Raw genomic sequence first — 13,431 nt, 5'->3', positions numbered from 1 at the left:
CGTTCCCTCTGGTGTGGAGCCCACCCCAGCCCCTGCCCCCTCTGAGAGTTGCCTCTTGTCGACCCAGGCGCTTGACACATACTTACCCTTTCACTGCCTCCGAGGCCTGCGGTCAGATTTCTTTTTTCTCTCGAGACCGGACCAGACGTTTGAGCTTCTGTGGGTCACGTTTTCTGATCCCTCTTCTCAGGTCCTCACTGAGGACACTTGAGCCCCCTGCTTCCTGAGACTTGTTTTGACTTTTGTTTTACTATATTGTAAAAATCAATTTTGCATTTTCTGTTCCCCTAGATAATAAGCTCCAGGAGAGCACCGACAGTGTCCATTCGTGTCTAGTATGGTCAGTGTTGTGTAATGTTGTATCTGCTACCTAGCCCAGGGCCTGGCAGGGACCAGGGGCTTACTAAATATTTGTTGAATAAATTAGTAAATATTAATACGAGTATTGTCCTTTTCTGATCATAATCTTTATTGCACAAAAGCTAGAAATTAGAAAAACAGAAACAAAACATCTATAAAAATGCTACCTGGAGATCTGTATTTAAAATTTCAACATATATTCTTTTAGGTCATTTGTGAAGTTTATCAAACTTACTCGTAAATATATGAGTTTCATATATTTCAGTAAATATCATATTAACATTTTCCTGTCTCATTCAATATTTTTCTAGCACTTGATTTTTAATGGCTGCCAAGTAAGCTTACATGTGGGTGTACCATCATTTATTTACTTTTTCACTTGTTTTTTGGCATATAAACTGTGATGAGTGTCCTTATGTGTAAATCTGTGATCATATTTTTCATTACTAGTTCAAAGGTTGTGAACTTTTTAGGGCTTTTGTTGATGGCTATTGCTACATTACTTTCCAAAAAGGTTTTATCTCCGTTAATGAGCATCTGTCTCCTACACCTTTGTCTTCATTGAGTGTTTTTATTTATAATGATTTTTTTTGTCAATTTGATATCTAAAAAGGGTATGTCATTTTATGTTTATATTTATTTTATTACTTATGAAAACAAATGCTCTTTTAATTTTTCTTCTTTTTATTTACCCCCTCTCTGAGTCACATTCTTTGTTTTCTCATGCCTTTGGCATCCCCCAATTTGAGTTTATTTCAGGGTGAGAGAGACCTTACAAGGTCCTGCTGTCATAGTCACAGTAAGCAGCTCTGTTTAACAGGGACAGTTAAAGACAAAAGCATCTATGTGGCTTCAGTTTCAGTTGGTGTCATTTGCTCTGGGGTCCCCATGGGCCATAGAGCAGTGCAAATGGCCCTCCCATGGATCCTCTTCTTGGCGGAGTGACTGTAGTTATTGCCGGAGGTTATTAATCATGGTTATTGATTGGGTTAAAATCACCACTGAAATTCTCTCATAATCTACAATTCACCAGTCTTTAAGAACAATAAATCGGTGTCATGTGGCACCAAGCGCTTGCTCAGCATGTGAAACACAAGCCCTACCGTCTGGAGATTTATGCTGCCTGTTAAAGCTTGCTTGTCCATAATCTCTCTCAAGACTGCATGTGACAACCTTCTCATCCTCCCATATAGGGTCCGCATTTGGCGCCGCTGAGCAAGTTTGCCACCAGTGTGAGCACAGCCAAGCTGACCCTGGAAGAGGCCTCCAAGCTCCTGAAGCATCTCTGGAGAGTCTCCCTCCCCACAGATGGCCAGTGTGGCCTTCACTGCGAGCAGGTGGGTGGTAACACGTGATTCAGAGACTTAAGCATGCCGCTGGGGCCTGTGCCAGCCCGGGACCTGGCCCACAGCAGACGTATATGTCAGAGGGAAGGGGGGCACCATGTTTGTTACAGCTTCTCTGTGTGCTTACTTGATCCCCCTGCAGCCCTGACCCGTCTGTGTCCCTCTCTGAGCACATCTCTGTCGAGTAGATTCCTGTCTGCGTCCTGCACACGAGGAAACAGACTCAGGGCATTGAGGCGTTTGGTCAAGGTTACAGAGCTGGTTGGAAAATATAAGTATCTGAACCCAAAGTTTGTTCTTTTATAGGTTTTAAGTCTCACTTTGTCCTCATGGACCAGCTCATTCTTTTCTACTCAATCCATTTCATTCTAGATGCCCTTCTCTGGACCTTCTGATTGCTATTGATAGCTTTCATGGTCATAATTTAGTGGGCCTTCTTCAAAATCCGCATTAACTACTTAGGAGTGTCCGGCTGCGAATCAGGGGTCTGGCAGAGTAGAAGCTGTCCCCTGACTTCTGTCTGTGGGACAAATGCAGTGCCATGACAAGGTGGCACCCACGCTGGCTAAGCAGAGAAACCACCCTGGAAGGAGGAACATACAAGTTAAGGAAGTTAGAATTCCCTGCTTGGTGGCCTGGTAGATAGTTCGCCTTCATTTATCTAACCTAAAAGTTCTTGCCAGAGGCCAGCAGGAAGGCAGAAGGGACATTTGCATTCCATGTCATAATCTCGTTTTGGCAGCTCTCAGATTATCAGACATGGCCATGAAGTAGCCGGTGACGTAGCGCTTTCTGCTCTGATGGTTCTGATGAGCCTGTCCTGAGATTTCCCTCTTGGGATTCTGGGGAGGAAGTTCATGACCATTTGTTGCATTGGGAAGTCATTTTTTGCCCACTTTTGGCTGGGAGGGGTGTGGAATACAGAGTAGCAGGGAGGATGTGTGGGGCTCCCTGGGCTCTGCCCACACTGGCCTTTCCTTCCGTCTATCCCACCAAGCTCTTCTCACTCTTAGGCTTAGGGGACACAGGTGATCTGACTGCCTGGAATGTCCCATGCCCCCTCCTGGCTTGTTTTCACCTTTCAAGCCTCAGATTAACTGCTACGTCAGAGTCAGAGAGAGCTCCCTGATTCCTCAGTCATAGCGTCGTCCTCTGCTTCATCATAGCCCTTATCACAGACTATGAAACTACGCATTTGTTTGTTTAATGTCTGTCTGCCTCTATTTTCCTTCAGAGGACCATGTCTGTTTTGTTTGTATTTTTGAATGAATGAACAAATTTCTTCCCATACTCCCAAACTAGTATTAAATACCTGTCTCATATGATTTTTAAACCAAACATTTCTGAACTGGACGAGTGACTCTCAATGCAATACTTTCGTCCTTGCACATAGTAGTCACTGTTAAATAGACAGAATCCAGTTCTTAGTTTTTATACATATATGTTATATAACACACACACACGCACGCACGCACGCATGCACACAGTTATAACCACGTTGATTTCCCTGAGTACATATGGTACTCCCAGGCTTGGTGGGTGCTCATGAGGACTCATCCTTATTTTCTCAGGTAATTGATCATGCCCACTGTCATATCATAGAATTGTGGAGCCAGAAAAGGGGCCTCTTAGGTGGTGCTGGTGTACACAGACCCCTTGTGTGGTGTTAAATTGGCTCTAGCCACTTTTCTGTCATGGCCTATGTTTCATGCGGTGCCTTTGCTTGGTGTGAAATGTGTGTAACACAGATTTCCAAGTCTTCACCAGCAACCCCAAGGGCTTTTTACTACCTGGTGTTTTCTCTTGAGTGCCATCGATTTGCTTTTTGCATTAAAAATGCCATCCCATGCAGTCCACAGGACTGCTCTGGAAAGTGTGTATCATTTTTATGTAAGAAAGTTGTATGGAAGGGACAGGTACAGTGGCTCATGCGTATAATCCTAGCACTCTGGGAGGCCGAGGCAGAAGGATTGCTTGAGGCCAGGAGTTGGAGACCAGCCTGAGCAAGAGCGAGACCCCATCTCTGAAAAAATATAAAAATTAGCTGGGCATGGTGGCACATGCCTGTGGTCCCAGCTACTTGGGAGCCGGAGGCAGAAGGAGTGCTTGAGCCCAGGAATTTGAGGTTGCTGTGAGATAGGCTGATGCTACTGTACTCCAGTTGGGACAACAGAGTGAGACCCTGTCTCAAAAAAAAAAAAACAAAAAAAATTGTGTGGAGGGATACAAAGTACATACATATTTATAATGATTGTTTTAAATGGATGATAAACAGTAACAAAACAGGCTGCCTGTAGGAATAGAAGCTAGATTTCTCTGAATAGACCTTGTTTTGTAGATTTGACTTTGAAACCATATGAATGCATTACATAATTATAAAGAAATCAAAATGGAAAAAAGCAGTTTCTAAAAATTTGTGGCAAGATGAAACAGACCAAATTTACTGTATATGGCATTGTAGGTATAACGACACAAAGAGGAAGCATTTCAATGACTAAAACACAATAATTTGTCCATATATTCCTAGTAGAAATATGTATATTTTTTATTTTTAAACCACTCTGAGAGCATTAGAAGTAGTGGAAACATTTTAAGGGCAAAAAGAACTACCAAAATAAATGTAAACTATTTTTAGTGATTATATTGTTAGTAATAATATTGCTGTTAATATTCTGAAACTATTTCTATTGTAATGATAAAACAAATACTGTTAATTTCATTAGGAACTGAGATTCTTATAAGAGGAAAGAGATATAAATATAAAATCAAATGAAGACCCTGTAATCCTAAATTTGACGCAAGTGTCAGTATGAACTCGTGTTGTATTTTTTTATTTGAAAAATGTACTGACTCTCTCCATGCAAAAAACTTTAGAAACAATGTCTGATTTAGTCCCAGTGAGCATTCCTAGTGCTCAAATTGTCATTTCTAAATACCTTTTCTTACTAAACGGAACTAGAGCTCCTTGGAGATCTGGCTTCCTTCTAGGTCTGGGGCAGGAAATGTACAATATAGCTTAAGATGCATTTTCTCCTAGTAAGAAAGAAATGAAATGGGAGGAGGGAGGGAGCCCCGAAGGTTTACGGTGTTCTCAAAGTGTGGATCCTGGAGTTACAGCGTCACCCTTACCTGGAAACTTGTCAAAAATGCGGATTCTCAGGCCTCACCCAGACCTGCTCAGTCAGAAACTCTGGAAGTGACCCCTGCAGTCTGTTTTTCAGCTCTCTAGGTAGCTTTGAGAACCACTGGATTAAAAGAAACTTAAGAGGTAAATGCAAAAGGTGGATCTTATTTGGATCCTGAATCAAGCCAATTGTTAAAAAAAATAAAATGATGAAGCAATCAAGGGAATATGTTCACTGACTCCGTATTTGATGATATTAAGGAATTATTGTCATTTTTTAGGTGTGGTAATGATACCATGTTTTTTTTAAAAGGAACCATTTTGCTTTTAGAGATTTTATAGACGATACAATTGGCTTCTAGGATTGGTTTCAAAATAATCTTGGAGAGAGAACAAGCAGGGGTGTAGAAGAAATGAGTGTAACCATGAATTGATAATTGCTGAAGCTGGATGGCTACCTGGGGTTCATTATCCAATTCTTTATTTTTTTGTAAATGTTTGAGATTTTTCATCATAAAAGGGAAACAAACAAGGGAAAAATGCTGCTCCAGAAGTCTGGCAGCACTGATGAAGTCTGAGGCCTCCCGCTGGGAGAGGCGTGGCTTCCAGCTGGGTGCTGTTTGTGGAGCTCAGGAAGATTGTCCTGCTGGGTGCCAGGCACTCTGCTCTCACTCAGCTCTCATTTTGACCCTTCATAACCTTCAGGGAGTTGGCTATTGTTACTCCCATTTTTCCAGAAGTAGGAACTGAAACTCCAAGAGGTCAAGTGACTTGCTCCAACATCATATCACTAGGAAGCGGCAGTGCCGTGCTTTGGGGCCCCTGCTGCTTCTACCATTGTATGTTCGTCTCGTGAAAATGAAGATTTGAGTCCAGTGGGACAGCAGGCACATAAATAATTAAAATTTCCTATTTTAAGTGCCGGTTAGGATGTTAGGAGAGTGCCAGTGAAAATTAACCCTCTAGCCAGCAAACGGTGTCACGGCACCTACCCTGCGCCAGGCACTGGTGATCAGAGGGAAGCAGTGAGCTGTGGTCAGTAGGGAAGCAGACAAGTAAACGCAGTTCCCGCAGCCCACCGTGACATGGGGACGCGGAGGGCCAGGGCACCCAGAGGGGCGGTAACCAGCCCAGACTGGGGTGGGGAAGGGCTGTCCAGTAAAGCTTCCTGGAGGAGGCCACAGCTGAGCTGACTTTAGATGGAGGAGTAGGGGTGGGCCCGGCAGGACTTGAAATGGTCACTCCCCTGTCTTCCGGTGTGGCACCGAGTCTCACTCTACTGCCTTATGACAGATGGACCAGGGATGGTTATTCCCATTTCATAGATGTGGAGCTAAGGCTCTGACTAGAGAGAATCTGTCCTGGAATGTGTGGCCCACGGATCCACGACCAGGGCCTACGCCTTTGTGGGCTCTTAGCCTGAGGAAGAGAATCAAAGCAAACCTCATGTTTAAAATCAGGATCTGTTTGGGAAGAACCGTTGAAGTCCTTGTACCTGACATGACTGGTTAATCTTGAAAGTAGGTTAAGGCAGGGAATCAAAAGATGATACGTACCTTAAACATTTTAGTTTAACTTAAAACAGATAAATGTACGTTCATTTGCCATTCTTTTGATGTGGGGCCGGGGCCTTTTCTTTGAATTTGGGTCTGCTGATTGGAGCTCCACATCTTCTTTCTTTCATAAACTACATCCATAATGTATGTCTGTCACTTCCAATTTCTGTTTCTTTAAGATGAAGAGGAAACTTAGACACTTGCAAAGCAATTTGAATATAAAATTCTTCTAGACTGTGTTCCTCCCACATCTTTTATAGTTGTCTCACCCACACCTAATTTGCCAGAAATGTGTTTTTTAGTGACTTGCTTTTATCAAGTCTTTTCTGAAGCATATGTTAGTTTTCATACAACCAGTTCTCTCTTTTAATACGCATATTTTGTGGGTTTACTTAAATTTAATTAAATTATGTAATTTGATTACAAGTACAACTACCATAAACAAGTTTGGGAACAAACTAAAGTCGTTCTTCGTAAGCTGACAACTCACCCTCTCTCCTCGTGGGAGCAGAGGTGTTTCAGTGTAGCAGACAGAGCAGCCCGTGCCAGGGTGTTTTCCTGAGAGAAAGGGAGTGTCCTGGACCCTGTGAGCTGGTTTGGTGGCGACTGGCTGACAGAGTGTCTCCTGTGTGTGTGTTTCACCTCACAGCCCTGGGGGCTCTGAGTTTGCCACCCATTCACCGCTCTGCTCTGAAAAACCAAAACAGGCTCTCCTAATGGATCACACTCTCCTAGTAATACCTTTATATGATATTTTTAAGATTTAAGCATTACAGTTTTTTAAGTCAGCATTAACATTTTTATAAAAAATACTCAATTTGAAATCATATCTTGATGACATCTCAATACACACGTCTATGGATGTGGACACATATATATTTGATATTATGAAACTCGAATGCCTTGTATACGGTATGTATTCTTGGCTCTTTTGTCACAGATTGTGATCATCTTTTGATATCAATAAATAGAGCTCTACAACATCAGTTTTAAGAGCTGCAAATTATTTTATTATATATAAGCACCATTATTTACCTAGATATGCATTAAAACAAATCAGTTTCTTTATTTTTTCCTATAGCGAACAATGCTGAGATGAACTTCCTTGTACATAGGCATCTTCTTATGCTTATGTTGTTATTCCTTGGGGCAAATGCCAAGGTGTAGAGTTGCTGGGTCGATAGGTCCAGCGCATTTTACAGTTTGGGAGATCTTGCCAATGTCTTCTGGCTGGGCATTGCCAGTTTGCAGTTTTGCTAATAGTCATGAGGGTACTTTCCCCTCACCTTCGCTAGATTTTTGTCCAATTTTGCCAATCTGATCAGCAGGAAAAGGCTTCTAGTTTTTATTCAAATATTTTTGTTAGCAAGATCGAGCATCTTTTTATGTTTTTGTAATTCTTCCTAGGTAATATGATGTATTATAGTCTGAGTTTACTTTTCTAATTCTTTTTTTCTTTAGATTGAAGAAATGAAGGCAGAGATCACCAAACTGCACAAAAAATTGTTTGAATTAGAAAAGAAGTTGCAAAACACTGTGCAGCTTTTGGAGCTGAGCAGGCACCAGGAGAAAGTCATCTTTGATCAGTGTAAGCAAGCGGTGGGGGGGTGGCTGCCACATCTGTCCTATTCTCGCCTCCCAGGGCCAACAGTCCAGCCCTGGGTTACCCGCCTAGGAGCCTGGACTGTTTGTAATCATGCCTCCTATTTATGGGTTCCTGTCCTACTTCATCCTTTCTGACTCACACAGACAACCGTGTTCACTTAAGAGACCTTTGCAGAGCAGCCCCTCAGTGCCAGGGACTGTCTCCCACTGGGGAGGCCGGTGTGTGGCATGTGCAGTGATGGGAACACACACAGGGGGTTACAGGAGCACAGGGGTGGGGGTGGGGCGGCATCACTGTTTGGGGGAGGTGGGCATCTTGGACAAAGTGACACCCAATCTGAGTCTGAAAGGAAGAGTAGGGGTCATCAGAGGCAACAGGGAGCGGCACTCGAGGCAGGGAACAGCATGGGCAGAGGCACAGAGGCAAGACATATGGTTTTGTGTTTGAGAAACCAAAACCAGTTCCTCCTGGTGAGGTAAAAGCTGCAAGTGGCAGGTTGAAGCGGGAGGCGTTGGGGGTGGGTAGGGACTGCATCCGAGAGAGGCCTGAGGTGGCAGGCTCGGAGCAGAGGATCAGCCTGTCACATCTGCATGCAAGGACGGTTCGCCGCTGTGCACTCACCAGTGAGGAGGAGGCCGAGCCTCTAGTCAGGTAGGAAAGGCGGGAAGGCCTCGGCCAGGATGGTGCTGTCCAGAGGAGGGCATGGGTTTGAGAGAGAGTTCTCAAGGCAGGTGCTGAAACTCAAAGTCAGAGAGGTTTAGTGACTTTTGCAAGATCAGCCCAGCTCTGATGTAGCTACTTGAGAGATTGTTTGGGAGCAGCTCCGTTTTCCCGGTTTTCCCTCAGCACTCCCTCCCGCTGCGTGTTTAGAGGAGCGGGCAGTACCCGAGTTCCATTTGTGCCCTTGGCAGCACCGCCCTGGCCAAGCCTTGCGCTGTCTGCGTGTCACTTTCCCTGTCTTCGGAGAACTGCTGACTGTAGCGCTTTCCTCTCTGGAGGTGCCGGCCTGCCTTGTACTGCTCTCTTATCAAAGTCCAGCGTTTCTGGGGCATTTCTGAGAAGCACAGAACATAGATTATTGTCAAGTCAGAGTTCTCCTTAGCCGCCCCCTGGGAACCTTCTGAAAATAGACTCTGTGAGACTGGCAGAGTTTGAACTGCAAACGAGAGCAGCTCAGTCACTGAGCAGGCACTGAGTTCCAGTTCTCTGCCCCCTCCCCCTGTGCCAGGCTCTGAGGACAGAGGTGAACGAGACAGTTCCTGCCAGTGAGGATCTTGGCTTAATCGGGGGAGGGAGACACAAAGATTAGCTGTAGGGTGATGTGCTGAGTGCATCACAGAAGGCCTGAGAAGTGATTCAAGGCCCCTGGTTCAAGACTTGATTGGGTCTTGAGGGGTGAGTAAGAGTCAGTCAGACAGCAAAGGAGCAGGAACAGGATTCTGGCAGGCTTTTCCTGAGAGAGATGAGTGAGAGGGATAAGTAAGAACCCGGTTACAAGGAGCCTTGTGGACCTGACTGCAGCAGCAGGAATTGGCATGGTCCATTTGTGTATTAGAAGATCCCGTGGCAGAGCTTGGAGGGGCCAGGAGGCAGGGAGGCCTCTTTAAGGGCAACGTAGCCCCCCAGGTGGGCAGGGCCACAGGACAGAGGACACCACTCAGGACTTGTTTCCAATGCAGTGCTGAGGTGGGAACCCTGGATGAGTAGGGCAGACGTGGGTGGGAGTCATGTCTTTGTGCTGGGGCAAGTCTTGATTTGGGACGAGTCCTTTGCCACTGGGTCCCTCAGTCTTCACATCACAGCGGGGATTTCTGTGCTTTAGAACCTGGGCAGTGCTGTTCAGGTGTCTCCTCAAAACTGGGGCCAGGGGATCCTTAGCTCTTCTGTGAATTTTGTTCTCTAGGTGTATGTTCAGTACTCTTTCAAAATTATTTCTAACCTTCCCAGCCATGATACTTAACCCTTTGCACTCGGATGTCGAGTGTGACTCGACACTGTTAGCAAAAATTATAGAGATTAAAATTACTCTTTGAATGTATCAATAATTTGAAATATAAAAAAATCCAAATAAATACGTTTGTATGAAAAGAAACTCCAGTTTCTTATTTTACTGCCGCGCTTTGTAAAATCTGGGGTATTTAAAAAATTAAATCCTGAGTAGAATAAAGGAATCGAGAAAAAAGCAAGAGAGTGCAAAGGGTTAATCTTTTCTGGGTCACAGGCCCCTTGGTGAATCTTGAGAAAGCTACCATGTCTCTCCCCAAAAAAATGCATCCATGTACATAGTGTATGCACATAGTGTATGGGATTTAGGACTCGCCAAAGCATATCATGGTGCCAGGTTAAGAACTTCCGCCCTGCAGCAGTGGGGGACTAGGGGACAGAGTGGCAGTAGCTACCTCTGAAATTTGTTTTGCTGTGTTACAAACAAAGCCTCCACCGTCTGTCCCTTCCCCAGTGTCACAGATTGCAAATAAACTTCATTACCTCCAGATGGAGATTTTTGTGAGGCGAGAAATAAATATTTTCTGAAGGCCACACACGGCACCTATTCTGACTCAGCCATTGGGGAGTCAGGCTGTGTGTGTCGGGCATGAGTCCACTTCAGCCTTGGGCATTGTTGGCCACAGGCCTGCCTCCAGAAGCCTGTGTCTGTCCCACCGGGGGACTTCGCTGATTTCCTGACTTCACCGAGCTGATTTCCTAGACCTCATTGTCTAGAACGGATGCCCTACCAGGCTCAGAGGTCGGACCAAGAGTGGCATTCCTGCTGCTGCAGTTTGTGCTGGATGAGGTAGAAGCGACCGCTCTTTACGGTGCTTCCTCGAAAGGCAGGCACACCCGCTCCTTCCAGGAGTTCTGATACGTGGGGGCTTGCCCAGCACGCAGCTCAGGGTGTAGAGTCGGCAGGAGCCTCTGAAATCATCCTGCCCAACCTGCTCCTGTCCAGGCAGGATGTGACTTGCTCAGGGGAACCATGTTGGGCTGTTCTACCAGCCAAAGTGCAGGCAGGTGAGGGAGGAAGAAAGTACCCAGAGCTCTTTGTCCCAGGCTACGAGGAGCTGGCTTAAGAACTGCTGTGTAAACATTAGACTTTATAGAAACGTCCCTTGACGCTCGACTCAGGCTTCTACACGTGGGTCTGCGTGGAGCAGGGCATACCCCTTCCTACAACTGCTTCCCAGAGGGCTCAGGAGACCAAAGAAGGCGGGCACGGTCAGGCCCAGGCCTCCACCCTGCCCTGCACCGTCTCCCCCCTCAGAAGCGAGCCAGAGGGACACCTGGGCATCCGGTAGCCATGCAGAGCCTCCGTGTGGTGGTGTGTAAAATGGCACAGCACGCTCTGCTCTCTGGATGGCTGTGAGGTAGTGGCTTGGTGAGGTCTTGAAAGGTGTCTCTGGTCTGGTCCACCCTTGCTGGTGGATTACTTGGTCTTCCATGGCACGGGTGGGGCCTTCCAGCCTGTCTGGGCTGGACGCTTCAGGGTTGTCCACAAGTCTGAACCCCCTGGGGCTGGGGGCTTGCCTTTCCCACTGCCCTCCTGGACGCACGCCTCTAATCATCCCATTCTTTGCTCTCCCCTCAGTGGTTGTAACCCACAAAATCCTTCGGAAGGCCAGAGGAAACCTGGAGGTAATGCCCTTTGAGTTGTTTTCAAGCCACCTGGAGGGCAGGGATGGGTGCGGGGTTGACATGGCTTCTTTTGAAAAAGGAAGTTGAAGGTGAAACCAGGGGACGGGTCCCCAACAAAGGGTTGTATTTTTCTGCTAGCATCACATGAAAAATGTCATTTTATCATGCCACGTCGTCAGTGGTGGTTTCAATTTTTAAATTTATATGCTATTTTTACCAGTGAGAAATACAGTAAACAGTGCCCGTCACATAGTAGGCCTTTTATAAATATTTCTTGAATGAATACAGTATGATCTCATTGTCATTTCATTGTGTAAATATTTACAGATCAAACAGTCTTTGAAAGCAGTTTCAGAATAACAATCTCACCTTTAACTCTGTCAGGGATCTTACTTCAGAAACCGTCCATTGCACTTAAAATTCTTTTTTCCTCTGTTTTCCTAGCTTAGGCCCGGGGGTGCCCATCCAGGAACATCGAGTCCCAGCAGACCAGGCTCCTGAGGAGAACTTTGAGCCAATAAAGCCTGTGGTCCCCCTGAGCTCGCGCTGTCTCTTTGTTCCGAGTGTGGTTCCTATTTATTGAGGAAGAAAGAGCTGTCTGCCCAAAGGAAATCTATTTTTTCCCTTAATGTTTTCTCTCTGAAAGTTGGCTTGAAGTTGTCAGAAAGGTTCAGATGCCCTGCAATGAGGCATTAAAAGGCCCGTGCTCGCGCATGCTGCATTCTAGACCTGGGGGCAGGTATCTGGAGCTGTGGTGGGCGTCACGCCATCCCCCGGGTTTGCTTAGTGCTCAGCCAGCACCGCAGTTTGGAGATTCTCACTAAGTGATTAGCTTCGTTTCAACTTGATAATTCTATTATTTTGTGTGGAGCCTCAAAGCCCAGATCTCAAACTCCCAGGCGACAGGCCACGGTCCTGGGAGTTGCATGGCCCTCGGGGTTGTCCCGAGCTCATGCTGAGCCCATGCAGGTGTCCAGAGAGGAGCGACTCAGCCACCTTGTGGTGTGGCGTGTCACAGCCACATCATATGCACAGCAGCCCTTGAGGTGGTGCCAGTCCAATTTAGGAAAGAGCGAAGCGAGGCCCGGAGCTGGGATTTGGCATTTGCACCGTCCACACGATGGCAGTGAGCTGCCCATGCTGCTGCCTGTGCACCTGCTTGCTGCGGCCCTGTCACTGACCTAGACCTTCATGTTTACTTGTCCTTTCCCTTTGCTCTGAGCTTCATGATGTCCCTGAGAAGTAAACAGGGTAGCACTTAGGCCTTCTTGCAGATGGGGTTCGAGACTAGCCCAGGGTGTCCCTGGGTCCTGCAGCCATTCCTGGACGTGAGCCGAACTGCTCCACCCTGCCCTTTGCCCACAGCCTGTGCCACCACCAGGTACCATCGAGCAGGCGCCAGCCGGGCAGGTGGGCCTCATCCTCACAGCCCACTATCGGGAGTGTTCTGAGTTCCGAACGATAAGACCCTTTCCTTAAACCAATGATGCTTCTTCAGTGTCTCTCAGGGACTGGTCTCAAGCAAGATTTTGGAGTGCTGCATTTGTAGTTCTGTGCGGGGTGGGTGGGAGAGGAGTATGTCGTATAGTAAGTGGTTAGAGCTCGCGCTTGGCGTCGAAGGCAGACCTGGGTTCAGATGTACCTATGGGGAACAATATTACTTTGCCTGGCTAGTGCACAGCCCATGGGAGCTGAACTTGGTCAGTGGCAAGGGCTTGAGGTGCAGAGCCTGTGGGGGCGGGGGGGGGGGTCGGCTTTTGGTTCTGGTACATCCCAGGCCTGTCTGGATGGTAAACCCAGGCATGC

At 46.4% G+C, this 13,431-nt stretch overlaps 1 protein-coding gene across 8 annotated transcripts in view; it reads left to right on the top strand.

The window, feature by feature from the left end:
* CDK5RAP2 (CDK5 regulatory subunit associated protein 2) overlaps window positions 1-12,164 on the top strand; it is a 174,154-nt gene extending 161,990 nt beyond the window's left edge. For all 8 annotated transcript variants that reach the window (XM_076008992.1, XM_076008991.1, XM_020289456.2 and 5 more), the window contains 4 exons: window positions 1,554-1,697; window positions 7,848-7,974; window positions 11,579-11,625; window positions 12,070-12,164. In XM_076008992.1, coding sequence (XP_075865107.1) covers window positions 1,554-1,697; window positions 7,848-7,974; window positions 11,579-11,625; window positions 12,070-12,126 — 375 coding nt within the window. In that variant the 3' untranslated portion in view covers window positions 12,127-12,164. The remainder of the gene's footprint in view (window positions 1-1,553; window positions 1,698-7,847; window positions 7,975-11,578; window positions 11,626-12,069) is intronic.
* The last annotated feature ends 1,267 nt before the right edge of the window (window positions 12,165-13,431 follow it).

The sequence above is a fragment of the Microcebus murinus genome, chromosome 12, assembly GCF_040939455.1.
Source record: "Microcebus murinus isolate Inina chromosome 12, M.murinus_Inina_mat1.0, whole genome shotgun sequence".
NCBI lineage: Eukaryota > Metazoa > Chordata > Mammalia > Primates > Cheirogaleidae > Microcebus > Microcebus murinus.
The sequence above is the reverse complement of the archived record's forward strand: the minus strand, read 5'-3'. Positions and strand labels throughout refer to the sequence as shown.